The 20,274-nt window shown below is 41.6% G+C and overlaps 1 protein-coding gene across 4 annotated transcripts in view; it reads right to left on the bottom strand.

Annotated features, from left to right (window-relative positions):
- LOC105464913 (EMAP like 4) overlaps positions 1 to 4,755 on the bottom strand; it is a 161,828-nt gene extending 157,073 nt beyond the window's left edge. For 3 of the 4 annotated variants that reach the window (XM_011713045.2, XM_011713046.2, XM_011713048.2), the window contains exon 1: positions 4,465 to 4,755. In XM_011713045.2, the coding sequence (XP_011711347.1) occupies positions 4,465 to 4,489 (25 nt within the window). In that variant the 5' untranslated portion in view covers positions 4,490 to 4,755. The remainder of the gene's footprint in view (positions 1 to 4,464) is intronic. The other variant, XM_011713047.3, reaches the window with a different exon arrangement.
- Positions 4,756 to 20,274: the final 15,519 nt, after the last annotated feature.

The raw sequence follows: 20,274 nt of genomic DNA, 5'->3' as shown, positions 1-20,274 counted from the left end.
AATATTTTGCTACATGTTATTCCAACTTACACATAAGACAGAGAAAGACTCCCTAGAATTTGAACTGCTAAATAAATTATTTCATTGTTTCAAAAAGCCAAGCTCTACAGAGATAAATCTAGCAACCAACAAATGTTCTCTCAGAAGTTACTTGCTTGAAACACAGCACAGCATTCTAAACGGTGTTTCCTCCCTTCATCCCCATTTCTGGTACTTACGCTTAATAGTAAACATCTCTACCTACAGTATGTACTTTATTATTATTATTTTTTTTAGAGGCAGAGGTTTGCTTTGTGGCCCAGTGGAGTGCAGTGGTACTATTGTAGCTCACTGCAACCTTTAATTCCTGTGCTCAAGTGCTCCTCCTGCCTCAGTCTCCCAAGTTGCTGGGGTTACAGGCGCATGCCACTACGCCTATTTTTGTTTTTTTGTAGAGAGAGGGTCTTGTTCTGTTGCCCAGGCTGGTCTCAAACTACTGGGCTCAATCGATCATTCCACCTCGGTTTCCCACAGTGCTGGGACTACAGGCGTGAGCCACTGTACCTGGTCATGGTACTTATTTTAAAAACCAGGCAGTAAGCTCCTAAAGGGCAAAAAGCATGTCTTTTACTTGTCTTTCCCATGAGAACCACCTAGCGGAGTGCTAGTCCATGCTCGATGGTAATCCATATACATGTTGAAAAATACTCTAGCTAACTCGTGAAGATGCTCTACTATTTAAGAGTTACTACTCATGTCCTGTTACATAACTTAAGTCTATCTTGAACTCTTCAAAAGACAAGCAACCAATAAAAAAAGTTTTAAAAAAACCTCTCCAAATATAACATGAAAAACATTTTCATGTAAATAAGGAATGCTTTAGATTAATATTTGAAAATCACATACAGCGTTGTTCCTTTAAGAAAGCAAGACTAAATCTGTGATGAGAAATCACAGTTCTAACAATGTGATGTTAAAAAGACTAACAGTCCGGAAGTTGAAGCATACTGCTATACTTGTTCACATTTATACCCTGCACCCAGAATACTGTTTCTTATAGATCCTAATCCAACAGTTTCGTTCACTACGATTTTTCTTAGGGGGAAGATTTTAAGTTTTGCTGTTTAACTTTTGAGGCAGAAAAATTTAAAGCTGACACGGTTAGGTATAAGGTTTCTTTCAAATGCAAACAGACTAATCTCTAGGTTAATTCCAAGATAAAAGTCTTAAAATTAAACCTCTATTACGAAAGAGATTCTAAAAAGATTAAGCATGAAATGCACCCAATCCCTGCCTTACAAAAAATCGGTAAAAGCTGTATGAATAGTTTCCCACTTTTGCACATAGACCTGAGATTTAAAATATACACAGTATATACATTTTGCACATGGGTATCTATATGTAGTGATTTGGAGGCAAGACATCAAGGTAATTGAGTAGTTTTCACTCCTTAACAAAAAAAAAAAAAAAAAAGTTTCTACAGTGCTGCCTTAAGTTGCCATAATTCGTGAATTAAAAGATATATTAACAATACCTAAGGGAAATTCCAGAGTACAAACACCTGCCAGCCAAGTTGCCTGAAATTCATCAGTTGCGGAGATTAAAAGAATTCTTCAGTTCTTTTTATGTAAAACAAAGATAATATAATCAGTACCATGTAACTTCAATGTGGCATTTATAAAATGGCCAATCATCTACCATTCATATGATTTAAAAAAACACTAGTCTTAATTGCCATTAGACATCTTATAAAATGCACATAATACAGTGGTTTTCTTATCTAAACATGCAACAATCAAGGGTACAGTTTGAATTTTAAGTTTTTCACTTCCCAAAATGAGTCACCACAGGATTCTCTTAAATAATCTCTTCTCTAAAATTGTTTTGTTTATAAAGCACTCAATTTTTCTGCTTATAAAAATGTAGTTTTTTTTTCACCATTTTTCAAGAACCTATCTAATATGTAAAAGGAAATACACACATACTTCCTTGAGGATAAATGCTTTCAATACTTGTAACCCCAGAAGAACTTCACATGTTTTGAATTCTTGTTTGGTTTAAAAAAAAAAAAGTTTTTAAACATCTACTAGAGTAGAAGTACTTGCCTTTATATTCATGGCTCTCCTGATAAAATAAAGATCAATGTAACTCTAAGCTCTAGGCTAATTAACTGCAGAGAACAGAAACAAGAAATTTGGCAAGAGCTGGGCAAAGCTCTGCTTAAAGACTACCAGTAAAATATACCAGCACTACTCCTCCCCCACCCCTTTAAGGTTTCAATTAAGATGGGGCCTAGTTTTACTCTTACAAGGGGCACAGAAAGAGAAAGCACAGAGCTCCCACTGAGAAGTATCTTCATCAAGAGCAGCTCCAGAAATACTGCCAGGAACCATTTCCTTCCCTCTCTGCAGACGCAGGTTCCTCTGATAGGCATATCTCCTCTGCTCCTGATTAACACCGTATCTAAAGAAAAGTCTCATCACATACCACCCAAAGCATGGCATCAAATGAATTTTTTAAATCCAACATTAGGGTCAACAATGACACTCTTTACGAAAAGTGTGAGCCCCAAATGCAATTCATCTTCATCTCTCGGTCTTTTATATCACTTGCCTCATGAACTGGTTAAGAAAGAAAGCTATTACAAAGCATAACCAATGTTTGAAAATAAACTTAAGTGCCCCAACTGGTGAGAAAGACTCCTTCTAAACACTTACAGAAAATGAAGCTTTACCAAACCCTCCAGAAGTCTTTAGAACCAACAGGAAAGAAGTTAAAGTGAATAGTGATCTCCCCATTCCTACAGGATGAGGACCCAATACAGTACAAAGATAACACAGCTCTCCACAACATCCCCTAAAAAGACACTCAATTTTTACTTTAGTATATGATCAGCCCTTTAGCGGACATATAGGACAAGTTTTTCGGTCCAACATTTACTGTGAATAAACCAACGCATGGAGCTAAAAAAGAACCAGGGAAAAATGGATGTCTCTCTAAAAGGCGCCCAACCTAAGTAAGGAATTACAAGACATCAAAGGTTAGATAATGGACAACAGGTGCCTTTGAGGAGGAACGAGTAACACAACACTCAGTTGCCTCCTATTTTAGGATTTCCACTCTGAAAGCACTGTAACAACAATTTTTTCTACCCAAGAAAAAGGGAAGGCCAAAATTATGGATTTTGCTATTTAATATCTATTATGGGCCCATTGCTCTTTAACTTACTTTTTCACTTTAGATTTTAAAAATCCATCTCATCTCGATATTATCTGGATATAGTACGGCCTATGTATGGACAGACTGCTCACTGATCAGTGAACATTAACCAAGTAGAGACTTATCATCAAGAAACGTAAAAGAAAGGCGTCTGAATACAAGCTACCTGCAGATAAAAAACTCAAAATACAATTCCAGCAGTAGGTATCACATAACTGCGTTATCAGCCAAAGCTGAAACTGTTCTCTCACCATTGTAACAGTTGAACTCAATCTTTCACTAGATTCCAATGGCCTCGAAGAATAGTAGTAATTCCAGACTCAGTTTCTAGGGCAGTCAATACTAGCCTGGCGCTGTGACTTTCCTAGCCAGAAGATTACCTGAGTGAAAGGAACACTGAAAAGGCACTTCAGCCTATTTAACAACCTCTTCCCTTTCTCCATTCCACAAAGACAACATCTTCCAAAAATGGAGAATCCTTTCCTTCCCTGATAGAGGCCCCCTTTCCTATTGATTCATTGGGCAGAATCACTTCTCCCCAGCACGCATGCAGAGCCAGAAAACACTTCTGCTTTCACTCTTAAAGAGGGTCCCCCAACACAGATGCACCTCTTCCTTTCCTGTATTAAGCGAATGATGCTCCGATGATTCTAGGTCTCTCCACCACTGCAAAATACTCAGAGAAGTGGAGGGAGTGAAAAGGAAGTTGCCTACTACTCTGAAGAATACTGAAAAGTCTCCAAATTTAAAGTGAAGACTGGGGGGCGGGGGATGCCCCCTTCCTGAAGAGGGAATGAGGGTCCCCACCCTAAAAAGCAGCCTCTGTTCGGGTAAAGGCTGTCCCCACCCTGAAAGAGAGCTCTGTATGTGGAAAGGGGGTGGAATGTTGTACCTTGAAGAGGAGCCTGGATTTGAAGAAGTGTCCCAACTCTGAAGGGGAGTGAGCGGGGGGAGCCATGAGTGTACGGGGAGGGGTGTGCCAGCTATTGGGGGGCCTGAGAGGGACGGGGTTCCCCCTTTGGAGGGCTCTGCAATGAAAGGGGCTCCGGGAGGAAAGGAGGGTCTAGCACAGAGGAGGGCTGGACATGGGGGAGGGGCCCTCAGTCCACCGGAGTCCGCGAAGAGGCGGCAGCCTCGAAGGGAACATGTGCAGTGGAGCCGCGGCCACCCCGAGGGGCAGGGGGGAGGGCAGGGCCTGGGCTGTGTACGGAGAGAACAAAGTTCCCACCCTTCGCAGAAGAGGCAGGACTCCCCAGCTGTACTCACCGAGGCTGCCGGCGAAACCGTCCATCTTGCGGGGAAAGCGCCGGGCTTCGGGCTCAGCGGGGCGGGCACTTCATTCAGCGGACCGACAGAGTGGCCGACGCTGAGCCTGACCCGCTCGCTCTCTAGGTCGCCCGGCTCGGCTCCCGGCTCCTGCCTCCGTCGTCCGTCCGTTCGCCCTGGGGTAGTCAGCCGCGGCCGCCGGGACCACTTCCCCGTCAGGTTAAGAGCGGCGCCGCTCTATCGCCTGCCCGGCCTCCCTCCCAGGCAGCAGCCGCCGCCGCGAGCGCCGCGCCGCGCCGCGCCGCGCCCCGCCCCCGCGCCCGCGCGCAGCAGTAGCCCCGCCCCGCGCACGCCGTCACACTTCCGACTCCGCCTCCCACGTGACGCCACGGAGGCGGGGTCTTGTCAGCCCCGCCCTCTCACCTTGCCTCGGCCTCGGCGTTTGTGCGCCTCGCGACAAGCTGGAGGTTGCGCCTGCGCGTTAGGCCTGCTGAAGCCTGGGGACCACGGTTTGGTTCCGACAGGTGGGGATAAGGCATAGCCTCCAGCCTGGGATACTCTGATGCATGAAGGATCCTCTCCCCATGTAGCCCCTGGGAAGCCCGCAGAGCCAAGTCTGGACCCCCCCTGACAAGAGATGGCCACCACGTGGGTCCTACAAGGACACTAAAGAAGCAACCAAGAGGGAGAGGTTCTGCCTCTCCCCCGGTAGGGTGAGGGACAGATAGGGGCGAAGCTTTTTGACTAGCTCGATACCACCACTGCCACAGGCGCAGGGCCCGGGACAGATCAGAAGCAAAGAATTTTAGTGCTGGACATGACCCAAAAGTTCATCTTGCCCAACCCTTCTTATGAAGAAAAACACAGAGCCTTAGAGAAGACAACCTGCCCAAGGTCATCGAACCTAGTAGAAGCAAAAACTCAGGCTTCCTTACTCTCCCTAGCGTTCTGTCGAGTAGGGGTGGAATATGACCATATATGGCAGGCTATAGGATGGCCTGCTAGGAAACCATAATAAGGGTTATTTCAAATGAAGTAACACTGAGTTCTAGGCCCAATTCCGTATGACCCAAGAGGTGAATGTCAAATCACCTAATTTATTTAGACCTGACTTTATTCATTTGCAAATGGGTTGTCTGGACATGTAACCAAAACATGGAAATGTACATAGCCTTCATCTTCTTCCTCCCTTCCCCAACACGATTTCCCATACTTCTAAAGACTTTCTCATGGTTTGTCAAGTCCAGGACAAGAGGTCCCCAAGAAATATGTCATGATGAGAGGGAAATATGAGACAAGAAATATGCCCTGATGAGAGGGACTTAGAGGAATTAAATGATTGAAAGGATTGTTAAACCTTCTTGTGGTATATGTCTCCCTTTGGTGCCTCTTTAAAAATCTTCGCTAAAAATGTAAATTACTTTGCATTTCTTATTTGGATATAAGACCTGTATTTCTTCTGAATACCATACTATATGGAGACTGGCCATAAGTCAGCCAAGATAAATTCAGGTTACAGACTAAACGGTGTCTAAAATTTCCTTCTCTTCAAACTTAAATGATTTACCCAATGTTCCCTCTGCTATGGGCATTTTCATATGCATAAGTTTCTATTAAGCCTAAGTAAATCTTTGAGAAGTTCTCAATTCTGACAGCTGTTCGTTTGTGTCTTCAGGCCACGCTCTCTGCCTTAGGTCGATTAAAGAATAAGAACTTGACAGATTGGTATACATATGTTTTATGGTCCAGACCTGGAAGTGTGTACCTCACTTTTGTCCACATTCCACTGGCCAGAACTTGGTCACATGACTGCAAGGGAAGCTAGGAATGTAGTCTGTGTATCCAGAAGGAAAAGAGACATATTTTGGTAACAGCTCCCTGGTTTCTGCTGCAATCCCCTTCGTGGCATTCATCAGAGTTAAATTTTTTCATTTGCTTGGATGATTTATTCAATAAGCATCTCATTCATTATACTGTATACTACAAGGAAAGCTGTTAAAATATAGGAGAGTTAGTATGTCCCAGCAGTTAGAGTGCGGACTCTGGAATCATGCTGCCCAGATTCACATCCGAACTCATCATGTACTAACTATGAAACACTGGACAAGTTACCTAACCTCTCTGTGCCTCGGTTTTATTGACTGCAAAATGGGGGTGCTAACACTTCTACTTCTTAGACTTTTTGAGAGGATGCTATGAGGTAATACATGTAAAGCACTTAGAAAAGGGCACAATATGTTATAAGTGCTCAGTAGGTATTAGCTGCTCTTATTTTGTACCCATTTTTGCTCTCTATTTTATACTTAGAGCATATTATAGAACAACTTTTTGATAAATATTTATTGAATAATGAACAAACATAGAACTCTGAAAACTAGTCAATCTGAATACATTGTTTCAACAACCAGTGCCTGAGTGTTTTAAAGCAGCCAGAATTTTTCTGTTTTATATTTATCAAAGTAGATCTTACAATCTAAGCCTCTAATACTACCAAGATAAAATAAAATTTAACATAAATCTTTCAAAAGTGAAGCCATAGCTGAACATTATCATCAAACACACACACAAATCCAAAGGTACTAAACAGTTACCAATTACTGGAGGGTTATTTTGGTTATGCACCTTAACAAAGGATTTATCTTTAGATTATTTTCAATGTGGAGTCCCCGTGCCCCTTTGAGCGCTTTAAGTATAACTTAATTCAGGCAAATGCAAAATATGTACCATTTTTCAGGCTCCCAGTTATAGGAAAAGGCTAAATATAGCTATATCATATCGAATATTAAAAATTTAGAATATTAGCTTTATGATTTTGGTTTTTGAGACAGGATCTCACTCTGTTGCCCAGGCTGTAGCACAGTGGCATGATCTCAGCTTACGGCAGCCTCCACCTCCCAGGTTCAAGCAATTCTCATGCCTCAGCCTCCCAAGTAGCTGGGATTACAGGTGTGCACCACCACACCCGGCTAGTTTTTGTATTTTTAGTAGAGACAGAGTTTGGCCATATTGCCCAGACTGGTCTCGAACTCCTCACCTCAAGTGATTCGCCTAGCCTCGGCCTCCCAAGGTGCTGGGATTACAGGCTTCAGCCACTGTGCCTGGCCAGAACGTTCTCTTTATACATAGGATCTCGACTCTGCATACTTACCTTCCCCTCTCTGTCAAGATGAGTATATTGTGGGAGGAGTTTCAGAATACTTGTGAAGATACATTGTCAAAGTCTTGACCTAACATTTGAAGAAAAATAAGATTCCTATTCAATTTCTTTGTTTTACTCTCACTAGCTAGATGACCTTGAAAAGTAACTATAAACTGTTTTTGTCTGCCTGCTTTTCTCTGCCACAGACATTTTAAAATGAATGTCAAGGAAAATTAAGGGTTTTTTTAAGTATACTGGGTCTTCAGCTCCTTTTATTTTATTATTTGAATGTTATTTAAAAAATGAAACCCTGTAGTCATGGAACTATGTAGATTGTATAAATCTATAGTCCATGTAAGTATAAATTTGATAGAAAAAAATGAGAAGTTAATACCTGAGTGGGGGGAAAAAAGGGATTCTTCATTTTCATAATATGTTTAATGTAAGCAGTGTATAAAAGAGTTCCAAAATCTATAAGAAGCTAAATGGCAATGTTGTTCTAGCTTCTAACCATAAAGAATGCCTAGGGAGAACTTCAAAATACTGCAAGAGAAATAAAAGGAGTTTGAGACACCCCAAAATGTCAAAAGTAGCTGCCTCTGAGAAATGAAATTAAGTGGAAGAAGGAAAGGGTAGAGGAGAGAAACGGGGGATTTCACTTTTACATTATTTTAATCATATAAGTGTTCATTTTTTGAAAACATTAAAAATGCAAAAACAAAAAATATATTACAGTGCATATTAATTCAGACACTCATAAATTGTGTCTGTAGAGACTGGTTTAAAATCTCATACTTATTAAATAATCGTTTTACCAATCTTGGCATGATTGTTATCTCTCTCGTAAGACTTTCCAGACTTTCTGACTTCAGAAAAGAATCAAGCAATTAGTAGTGCTGTAAATTCTTGGCAAGAGCTTATGAGACTGAAATCTATCCTGTGGGGATCACCAGCCATACCTCACTTGGAGGACCTGCTGCATAGATGCATGAGTGAGTGAATGAATGCCTGTTGAGGTTAATTTTGGCAGTTCTGATGGTGCCATCCATGACTAGCAGAAAGAAGACAACTAGCCTCTCCTGCAGAGCTAAGTTTTCCCAACGCTGATTCAGAATTTATGCCATGAAATGAGATTTGAACTTGTTGAGATTGTGGAACCAACTTTAAAGGTTCTTTTTATGTGTTGTAACTTTACTACCTTTACTGGATGTTGGGCAAGCCTTAGAGATAATAGCTAATAATTTTCATGTGTCCATCATAAATGTAAACTTTTTCTCCATGAAGGGTTCATAGCAACCCCTTACAAAATTGATATTCTCCAGGGAAATATTTTTAAATAGAAATAGTAGAGTGGAAAGCAGCCAGTCAAGGAAATTCAATTCTCAAAATTAATAACACAGGAAGTTCTCTACTTGCAAATAAAATATTTCCAAAAGGTCATCTGTAAGCCAGCAGTTTGAAATTAGGAACAATGCCATAATTGGTGGTTAGATTGCCACTTCGCCCCCAAAGCATGTAGCATGCTGATCCTAACCTGCCTGTGCTAAACCACACTGATGACAACCTTACTTAAGGTTTTGAACCAGACAGGTCTGAAATTGAATATTCCCTATTATAAGCATCTGTGGGTTGATGTTGCAACCTTAATACAACATGTAACACTATTTCAACTTTCCAAGTTCTTACTTATGAATGTCCTTAAGTGGTAGGTTTCGTTATCCCCATTTTTCAGACAAGGAAAATGAGCCTCAAGAATATACAACTATGAAATGGGAAAATCAAGTTTTGAACCCGTATCCATCTACATCTGAAAATCAAAGTCTTTGCTGCACCAGTTTGCCGTTTGGTCTCGATGGGATTCTGTTGTGGAGATCCTTGAACACCAGACTTAGACGCCGATCCACAATGCAGTTTTAGCAGCAAAGTGATATGATCAAAGCATTGCTTTAGGAAGATTAAACCGGGCGGACACATTGGAAGAGGCACTGGAAGTGGGGAATCCAATTAGGAGGCTTGCAGTGAAACAGTAGCTGCAGAAAGCTCCAAGAAAAAAAAGAATCGTGTGAAGGAAAACAAATGAATTAACAACAAACAAAGCCCTCGCAGAGCTGGGTGGACTGATTGCCTCAGAAGCTAAGGAAGAGGAGGGAGTAAAACGGGTTATCCAGGTTCAGTTCCCAGTGATGGAGAGAATAATGGCAGCATTATATTAAAATGGGAACTTAAAGAAATGATGTGACTGGAGAAAAGAAAATATAGTGATGAATTAACCTTTGTGGGAAGCTGAAGGGAATCCGAGGTCATCTTTGATAGCTGGAGCCCAGGCACAAGACCTAGGCCAAGTGAGTGCCTCAACCCAGGTCTTTTAATGGCAGGGATGAGTTGTGGGGCAGTGATACAAAAACTAGCAGTCAGAGACCATGCTTGAAGATGGTTGAGAAATTGAACAGCAACAGTGATGGTGTGCAGGGGTAGGAAGTAGGGCAGCCCACTCCAGGGCAGCGTCTTCGCCAGACTCCTCCTAAAGAGTAAACTTGCCCATGCTCTCTGTAACCTACGTTGGCTGGGTTTTTGCCCATTTTCTGTGCCTAGCCCTCTGATCTTCCTATTGACTGAAGGAGATATCCTCCCAGTGAATTTGTCTTCTGTTTGAGTCAGCCAGAGTGGGTTTCTGTTGTTTGCAACAGAGAACTCTGAGTGGTACAAGTGCTGCGTTCAGTTTTAAACAGATTGTGCTTGGCGTCATAACCAGATGTCCAGATGGAGGCCTCCAGCACACAGTTTGAAATGTGGACTGTGGTTTAGGAGAGGGTTGGGTCTGGGAATATACACGCAAGAGACTTCTCGATAAAGACGATGGTTTAAACTATGAGAAATCTTAGAGGAAAAAGATTTAAGAGGGAAAAAAATGGAAATAAGCAGAATGTAGAACTTGAGGGACCTCCAATATTTAGGAGGCAAGAGAAGGTGTCAGAGAAAAAACAATAACAGCAATAGAAGGCAAATCCCACTAGTGCCCTATCACAAAACCAAAAGGAGTCAAAGGGTTTTGTTTTGTTTTTTTTTAATGATGGAAGTTGGAAGCTGTTAAATGCTACAGAGTCCAAGGAAGATGAGAAGTGAGAAAGGGGTACTAGAATTAGTGATTACGAGAGATCACTGGTCTTTAGAGAGTTGTTTAGCTTGGTGGTGGGGGAAAAAATCAAGTTGCGGAAGACTGAAAGGGGGGTGTGAAAGTGGAAAAAAAATGCAGGCTATAGTTTAAAGGAATTTAGCAGAATTTTGTCCGTTTTGTTCACTGAATTTCCAGCTCCTAGAAAAGCACCTGGCACATGGTAGGTGTTCAATAAATACTTGTTAAATGAATGAATAAAGAAGATCAGAAACAGAAAATTAACTTGAGCTGAAGTATGATGATGAGGAATATTTTATTTTATTTTAGACAGGGTCTCGCTTTGTCACCCAGAATGGAGTGCAGCATTGTGATCTTGGCTCACTGCAGCCTCAATCTCCTGGGCTGAAGTGATCCTCATGCCTCAGCTTTCTGATTAGCTGGGACTACAGGTGCACACCACCACACATGGCTAATTTTTTTTTTTTTTTTTTTAATAGAGATGGGGTTTTGCCATGTTACCCTGGCTGGTCTTGAACTCCTGGGCTCAAGCAGTCCTCCTGCCTCAGCCTTCCAAAGGGGTTGGATTACAGGCATGAGGCACCATGCCCAGCCTAAAGAGGCAAATTTTTAGAATTGAGAGTACCTAAGTATGCTTGCAAGCAAGGGTTACTAAGTTCTCTCTCCCATCTCCATAGGCTAAAGAACCTGATTTCCTAGGCTTTTCTTTAGTTATCTACTGGATGCTCTTTACTCACCCATATACTATCCTCGTTACTCCATTATTCAGTTTGTCTATAATGTAAGATAATATAGTACCAATTTCCTGGATAACAGTTTCTTATTCATCATGTCTTATTCTTCTTTGAAAAGTCTATTTCTTATACTACTTCATGTTCCACACAAAGATAAGTCAAATATTCCTCATCTGTGTATATTTTTTCCCAAACCACAGTTGAACCTTAGTAAGCTTTTCAGGATTTGATAAAACATTTTGATTAACCAGAAACAGGTGTATCATTAGATGACATCTCAATTGCACATTTAAAAAAATTCAGTAGTTTACGGTCCTTTACAACACCAAACTTTATATCCAATAACCAAATGATCAAATGCAGTTTCAAAACATTGTAAAGAAGGTATATAAAGACAAAAAGTTAAAATTGCCTCTAATTTAAGTAATAATAACAATAAAACTTACGACTTATTTTATTTTACTTTAAACCTTTCTCTTTCCAAGTCGATGGACTTTTACCTAGAAGTCTATGAGTAAAAAAAAAAAAAAAAAAAAAAAAAAACCTGGCATTTAAAAAATAAATTTTAACTAGAAATGTAAGAAGTCATAAGTGGTTTTCAAGTGCAATGAAATACTTGGACTACAACAATTAAGATTAAAGACCTGGAAGTTTCCCACCCCGAGTTTATGGTCCTGGGTGGATGTAATTAAAGCACACAAAGCCTTTACAATGGGTGTAAGAAACAGTTTCTTTATTTTGCTTGCAGACTTTAGTAAGCAATCTTCTAGTGCCTGTCATAGGTTCATCAGAGCAATCAGCTGTGACTTTAGGGTCTTTTGGTATTACTGTGTTAATTTGTGTCTAAGCAGTCTGCAGTTTTGGGGGGAGAAAAGAAACAGGAAAAACAATAGAAAATGAATGATTTGCTTTTGTGCATATTATTCCCTTTAGTTTCTTTTAGAATAATTGTATGTGCCTGTATGTGCAAACAGAAGGCACATGTGTGCATGTACGTGAGTGTGTCTCCAGATACATGGTCAAAAAGCTTTTCGTGTCATTCCTCACTCTCTTCTTAGCCTAATACTTTGCTTGGCCCACACTGAGTGTTTGATCAAGATGTGAATGGTCTGTAATAACACAGCATGTCTAGTTGCATAAAGCCAATGATGCTCATCATCAAAGTCCTGCCAGTAAGAATAGGGACTTTTCTTTCTTGAGTACCTGGGAGACTTGCACTTAGCTGAATGACATTTTCAGATAAGGCTTCCCTTCCATTTAAACTGTGATGGTTGAAGTTTCTGGAGGATCTGTTATAAAACTAAAATGAGTACAAGGTTACCTCAGAACTGACACCTGAAATCAATTCCAAAATGTGACTTTGTTGTTGTTGTTGTTGTAGAGATGAGGTCTCGCTATGTTGCCAGGGCTGGTCTCAAATCCTGGCCTCAAGCAATCTTTCCACCTCAGCATCCCAGAGTTCTGGTATTACGGGTGTGAGCCACCATGCCCAGCCATGGGTGGCATTTTTGCATCAGCCCATGAGGTGAGCCATGACCCAGGTTCAGAGAGTCCTTCATGTGAAATGGGCTGTCCTCACCCAAAAGTGAGAAGACATTCCCGTGGAAGGGCCCAAGTTCCTCCCAGGGTCAAAATTGTGGGGAAAGCATCTTCCTGTTGTTGCCAGCAGTTGCTGGTCTCAGTTATCCAGTATCCTGCACACAACCAGGCTCATCAAGTTGGACAGACCGCAGGTCAATAAATGTAGGCAAGGCCGGGCACCGTGGCTCACGCCTGTAATCCCAGCACTCTGGGAGGCCAAGGTGGGTGGATTACGAGGTCAGGAAATCGAGACCATCCTGGCTAATACAGTGAAACCCTGTCTCTACTAAAAATACAAAAAATTAGCCGGGCGTGGTGGCAGGCACCTGTAGTCTCAGCTACTCGGGAGGCTGAGGCAGGAGAATGGTGTGAACCCGGGAGGTGGAGCTTGCAGTGAGCCGAGATCTCGCCACTGCACTCCAGCCTGGGTGACAGGGAGAGACTCTGTCTCAAAAAAAAAAAAAAAAAGTAGGCGTGACAAAGGATATGAGCAGGCATTTCATAAAAGAAGAAATACAAATCACTAGTAAGTGTATGTAAGAACAAGAATATTTAAAAATCAGCACATCAGCACATTCACACAAAAATCTCTACATATTTATAGCAACTTTGTTCATAATTGATAAAACTTGGAAGCAACCGAGATGTCCTTCAGTAGGTAAATAAGTAAATAAACTGTGATACATCCAAACAATGAAATATGCAGTGCTAAAAAGAAATGTGCTATCAAGCCATGAAGAGACTCAGAGGAAACTTAAATGCATATTACTAAGTGAAAGAAGCCTATCATAAAGGCTACATATTGTATAATTCCACTGTATAACACTCTGGAAAAGGCAAAGCTAAGAAGACAGTAGAAAGGTCAGTGGTTGCCAGAGGTAAGTGGGGAGGGAGGAATGAATAGGCACAGAGGCTTTTCAGGTCAGTGAAAATACGCTGTATGATGATATAACGGTGGATACATGTCATTACATATTTATACAAACCCATAGACTGCACAACACTAAGAGTGAACCCTTATGTAAACTGTGGACTTTGGGTGATAATAATGTGTCAATGCAGGTTCATTGATTGTAACAAATGTACCCTTCTGGTGCAGGATGTTGATAGTGGGAGTCTATGGATGTGTAGGGCAGAGGGCATATGAGATATCTCTGTACTTTCCTCTCAATATTGCTGTGAACCTAAAACTGCTCTAAAAAAGTCTAAATTTGGCTGGGCATGGTGGTTCATGCCTGTAATCCCAACACCTTGGGAGGCTGAGGCCAGTGGATCACCTGAGGTCAGAAGTTCAAGACCATCCCGGACAACATGGTGAACCCACGTCTCTACTAAAAATACAAATATTATGTCCGGGTGCGGTGGCTCATGCCTGTAATCCCAGCATTTTGGGAGGCCAAGGTGGGCAGATCACGTGAGGTCAGGAGTTCAAGACCAGCCTGGTCAACATGGCAAAACCCTGTCTCTACTAAAAATACAAAAATTAGCTGGGCGTCATGGTGGGTGACTGTAGTCCCAGCTACTCAGGAGGCTTGAGGCAAGAGAATCGAACTTGGGAGGCGGAGGTTGCACTGAGCCAAGATCGTGTCACTGCACTCCAGCCCAAATGACAGAGCGAGACTCCGCCTCAAAAAAACAAAGTCTAAATATAACCGGGCATGGCGGCGCATGCCTGTAGTCCCTGTTACTCAGGTGGTGAGGTGCTGAGGTGGGAAGATCACTTGATCCTGGGAGGTTGAGGCTTCAGCGAGCCCTGATTGTGCCACTGAACTCCAGCCTGGGGGACAGAGTGAGACCCTGTCTCTAAATGAATAAAGTCTCAAAAAAAAAAAAAAAAAAAAGGAAAGAAAGGAGTACAAACTAAAATGAGGAGATAACATCTGATGGAAATCAAATTGGAAAAGTTGGGCTTTTTTTAACTTATAATTTTAATTTTTGTGGCTACATAGTAGATGTATATATTTACGGGGTACATGAGATCTTTTGATACAGGCATGCAATGCACAATAATCACATCATGTAAAATGGGGTATCGATCCTTAGTGTTATCCATCCTTAGTGTTACAAACAATCCAATTATTATCTTTTAGTTATATAAAAATGTACAATTAAGTTATTAGTCATTATAGTCACCTTGTGGTATAAAATATTAGGTCTTATTCATTCTGGTTTTTTTGGTACTCATTAACCATCCCTACCTCACCCCTACCTCTCCCACTACCCTTCCCAACCTCTGGTAACCATCCTTCTACTCTCTATCTCTGTGAGTTCAATAGTTTTTATTTTTAGATTCCACAAATAAGTGAGAACATGCAGTTTGTCTTTTTGTGCCTGGTGAAAGGTGTTTTTTAAAAAAATTTTTGGCCAGGCATGGTGGCTCACGCCTATAATCCTAGCACTTTGGGAGGCTGAGGCAGGCAGATCAGGAGGTCAGGAGATTGAGACCATCCTGCTAACACAGTGAAACCCCATCTCTACTAAAAATACCAAAAAAAATTAAAAAATTAGCCCAGCATGGTGACACGTGCCTATAGTCCCAGCTACTCAGGAGGCTCATGCCTGTAATCCCAGCATTTTGGGAGGCCAAGGTGGGCGGATCACATGAGGTCAGGAGTTCAAGACCAGCCTGGCCAACATGGCAAAACCCCATCTCTACTAAAAATACAAAAATTAGCTGGGCGTCGTTGGTGGGCGGCTGTAGTCCCAGTTACTCAGGAGTATCAGTTGAACCCGGGAGGTGGAGGTTGTAGTGAGCCGAGATCATGCCACTGCATTCCAGTCTGGGCGACAGAGAGCAAGACCCTGTCTCAAAACAAACAAACGAACAAAAAATTCTTTACCATAGATGAGGAGGCAGTTAAACAGGTACTCTCATATACAAGTGTGTGAAATATTCAACAGTTCTGGAGAGCAAGTTAGTACTGTTTATCAAAAGCTCCAAAATGTGACTACCTTTAACTAAGCAATTTCACACTGAGGAATTAACCCACAGGAAATAATCAGAGCTATATACAAAGACTTGTCTAACAACAAGTCTCCTCACAATATTATTTTTAATGGTGCAAAACCATAAACAACTTACAGGTGCAACCAGATGGTTATGATTAAATAATTAATGCTACACCCATAGGTGAGTATACTATGCAGCTATAAAAATCATAGTGTAGGCCAGGCGTGGTGGCTCACCCCTATAATCCCAGCTACTTGGGAGGCTGAGGCAGAAGAATCGCTTAAACCTGGCAGATGGAGGTTGCAGTGAGTCAAGATTGCACCACTGCGCTCCAGCCTGGGTGACAGAGCGACACTCCATCTCAAAAAAAAAAAAAAAAAAAAAAAAAGTTGTAAAAATATTTAATGATGTGGGAAAATGTTGACATTTTGTTAAATGAAAAGAGTACAAAATAGTACTACTGTATGATCTCAGAATTACGAAAGAGATGACCCTGTGTCTATAGATCTACAGATATGAGAATAAAAACATTTACTAAAATGTTGATGGTGGTTATCTCTGGGTTCTGGGATTGTGGATGACTTTTATTACTTTTTCTATTTCTACACTGTACTGCATTACTTTGGTAGTCAGCGACAGTGTTGTTTATAACAAGTAAAAGAGCTCTAAGGTACTTCTAGAGAATTACTTCCCATGAATTAATGAAGTCAGAGAGAAACTGCTGCACCTAAAACATGCTCATTGAACAGCTTGCATAGATGCTTTCCCTGGCCCATGCTTTCCCCATGTGGGAACAGGGTCAGCAACAGGGTAGAGGTTTCAAAGTGGCCCGTGCCCTACACATTCCTGCCCACCTGGGGTGCTGAGGGCTCTGAGCTGCTCATGGTTATCCTTGAACTGAGACACGCACTTAAGGGAGAGCCAGGGCAGCTGGTGTGAGTATGAACATATCACTTGCAACATTCATCTCATGGCTGTGACATCCACTCAGCCTTGAAACCCCTTCATGTTCTATTGGACATCATTTCATGTCAGCCCAGTCCTATAAATGGTCTGCCTGTCCCCATCACATTTCCCCTTTGATATTTCCATGCTGACATTTACTGTATATAAGGTAGAAACTATTAGTGAGAACACTGGTTCTGGGTTTCAATTCCATTGCATTTAACATAAGGTCATGGTCACCATAAATGTGTTATATAAGCCTAGTAGGCATTTAGCTTGAGCCAGGATACCTACTTGTAGGGGTAAACTTGAGAGAGTTGGAGAGAAGGTTTTCCCTCAATTATGACACCAAAGAATGGATTATTTCACCTTGCCTCCAAAGTAGAAAAAGTAGAATTAAGAATTAGCTCCCTGTGAGGAAAGCTAGAGTCTCTTTATAAGAAATATTGATGTTTCTTCACTGCCAAAACTGCTAAAGAGAGACTATTGTGCAAGTAAATAAAAGCAGTTCTTCTGACATGAAAACAGATATATTTTGTTAGTGAAACCTCTTGGTAACTAAGCAAATGCCTTCCTGTGTCCATCATATTCAGCCTTTCTCTCTCTCTCCCTTTCTCTTTGGATACAAGGTCTCCCCCATGTCACCTAGGCTCAAGTGCAGTGGTGTGATCATGGCTCACTGCAGCCTCGAATTTCTGTGCTCAAGCGATCCTCTCACCTCAGCCTCTTGAGTAGCTGGAACTGCAGATGGGCACCAGCATGCCAGACTACGTTCATTTTCTTCAAATGAGCACACCTCATCCCCCAAAATCTGCAAGTAACCCCATGATGTGATGAAATGTATGCCTATATAATTCCAGGGTGGGAGACTGGGGGTGCTTATGGAGTCCTGCTTGGTATGGTCTTTTTTTAAAAAAAAAATGGGGTCTCACTCTGTCATCCAGTTTGGAGTACAGTGGCACAATCTCAACTTACTGCAACCTCTGCCTCCCAGGCTCAAGTGATCCTCCCACCTCAGCGTCCAGAGCAGCAGGGACCACAGGTGCACACCACCACTCCTGGCTAATCTTTTTTTTTTTTTTTTTTAATAGAGACGGGGTTTCACCATGTTGTTGCCCAGGCTGGTCTTGAACTCCTGAGCTTAGGTGATTCACGAGCCTCAGCTTCCCAAAGTGCTGGGATTACAGGCATGTGCCCAGCCCTACGTATGATCTTTCTAGCCAGGAATTTGTTAATCTACCAAAAGCCTTAAAATTGTTCTTACCGTTTGCCATAGAAAATACACTTCTGAGAAGTCAAAAAATAAGTTCTTTAATATGCAAAGAATAGGTAAGAATGTTCACTGCAAGTATTATTTATAAAAGTGAAAAACTGCAAAAAATCTAAATGTCCCGTAATTGACATCAGTTAAATAAATTATAGCATAATCATACAATAGGTTATTGAGGCCATTGTTCGTTATATACTTGCACAATATTAAAGAATATTAAGAAAGGCTCATGATATAAAGTTAAATGAAAAACAAGGTGAAAAACTATCTACATATCTTATAAATCCAATGTTGATATATATGCTACACGTACACACAAACACACAATTTGTGTATGGAGAGAGAGAGAGAGATCCTCCAGGTTTCCCAGCCTCACTGGATTTATGTACTTTCATATGCCGTAACTCTACTCTTCATTCTGTATGGTCACACCAGTCCAGTCCCCTCTCTAGGTATTTCTGAGACCCTCCAATACATGTCTGCGTATTCCTCAGCTCATCCTGTTATCTGATCCCCATGCACTCCAGAGCATTGCCCCAGCCTCCTTCCCCAATCACTTCTCACATGTCTCAAAATGGTTTTTCCAGCTGACTGTCGTTCTCTATCATCCGGCTACAATTTTAACAAACCTTACAAAGGCTCGAGGATTACACAGAGAATTACAGTGCAGAAAAAAACTAACACTGAACATTAAATATCATTTGCTCCTAAAGTTCCCTGTAAGCCTCTTTCCAGGGACTCTACACCACAGGTCCACTCCTTTGTTTTCAGCCTGCCACAGTTGTGCAAAGGTTTGCCTCACCGTTCCAGAGGGGGTCTCCTCCTATTGACTCAAGTTCTAGAACCCCAAGTTCTTGTTTCTGACCATCAGCAGAGGAAACTTGATAATCTGGACAGCTATAGCTGCTCCCAATAAAAATGGTTTTCTGCGTTGTTAAACAGAAACCTCAGTGTCTTCATCTAAAACATTTGCATTTGGATTACTCCACTGGTTCAGGGCCCTCCAAGCACAGTTGTTTGTTACTTCCTTTGGATCCTGAGGAATTTAAAAAGAGTTGCCCCGGGCCTGGCTCAGTGACTCAGGGCTGTAATCTCGGCATTTTGGGAGGCCAAGATGGGTGGATCATTTGAGGTCAAGAGTTCAAGACCAGCTTGACCAACATAGTGAAACCTTATCTGTACTGAAAATATAAAAATTAGCCAGGCATAGTGACACGTGCCCATAGTCTCAGCTACTCGAGAGGCTGAAGCAGGAGAATTACTTAAGCCCAGGAGGCGGAGGTTGCAGTGAGCCAAGATTGCACACTGCACTCCAGCCTGGGTGACAGAGCAAGACTCTGTCTCAAAAATAAATAAAATAAAATAAAATAAAATATTATAATATAATATAATATAATATAATATAATATAATATAATAGGCCAGGCGCGGTGGCTCACACCTGTAATCCCAGCACTTTGGGAGGCTGGGGCAGGCAGATCACAAGGTCAGGAGTTCAAGACCATCCTGATCAACATGATGAAACCCCATCTCTACTAAAAATACAAAAATTAGCCAGGCGTGGTGGCAGGCACCTATAATCCCAGCTACTCAGGAGGCTGAGGCAGGAGAATCGCTTGAACCCAAGAGGTGGAGGTTGCAGTGAGCCGAGATCACACTATTGCACTCCAGCCTAGGCAAAACAGCGAGACACTGTCTAAAAAAATTAATTAATTAAATAAAATAAAAAGAGTTGCCCCTAAAGACAAAGCCATCTTCCATCCTTAGAACGTTCAAGAAAGAATGCAGAAACACTGGAATGCAGTTTCAGATACATAATAACAGCTAATAGTAAGTAAGTACTTACTATGAACCAGGCACTATACTAAGCACTGGAGGTGTATTAACTCAATTAATCTTTGTGAAAACCTTCTGGTAAGTGCTATCATTAACCATATGGATGAAAAAATTAAGACAGAGAGCAATTCAGTACTTTTCCCCAAAGCCACAGATCCAGAAAAATGGTAAAGGTAGGCTATGTCCAGGTGATGTGGTTTGGCAGTGTCTGCACCCAAATCTC

Source organism: Macaca nemestrina, chromosome 13 (assembly GCF_043159975.1).
Source record: "Macaca nemestrina isolate mMacNem1 chromosome 13, mMacNem.hap1, whole genome shotgun sequence".
Classification (NCBI taxonomy): Eukaryota; Metazoa; Chordata; class Mammalia; order Primates; family Cercopithecidae; genus Macaca; species Macaca nemestrina.
The sequence above is the reverse complement of the archived record's forward strand: the minus strand, read 5'-3'. Positions and strand labels throughout refer to the sequence as shown.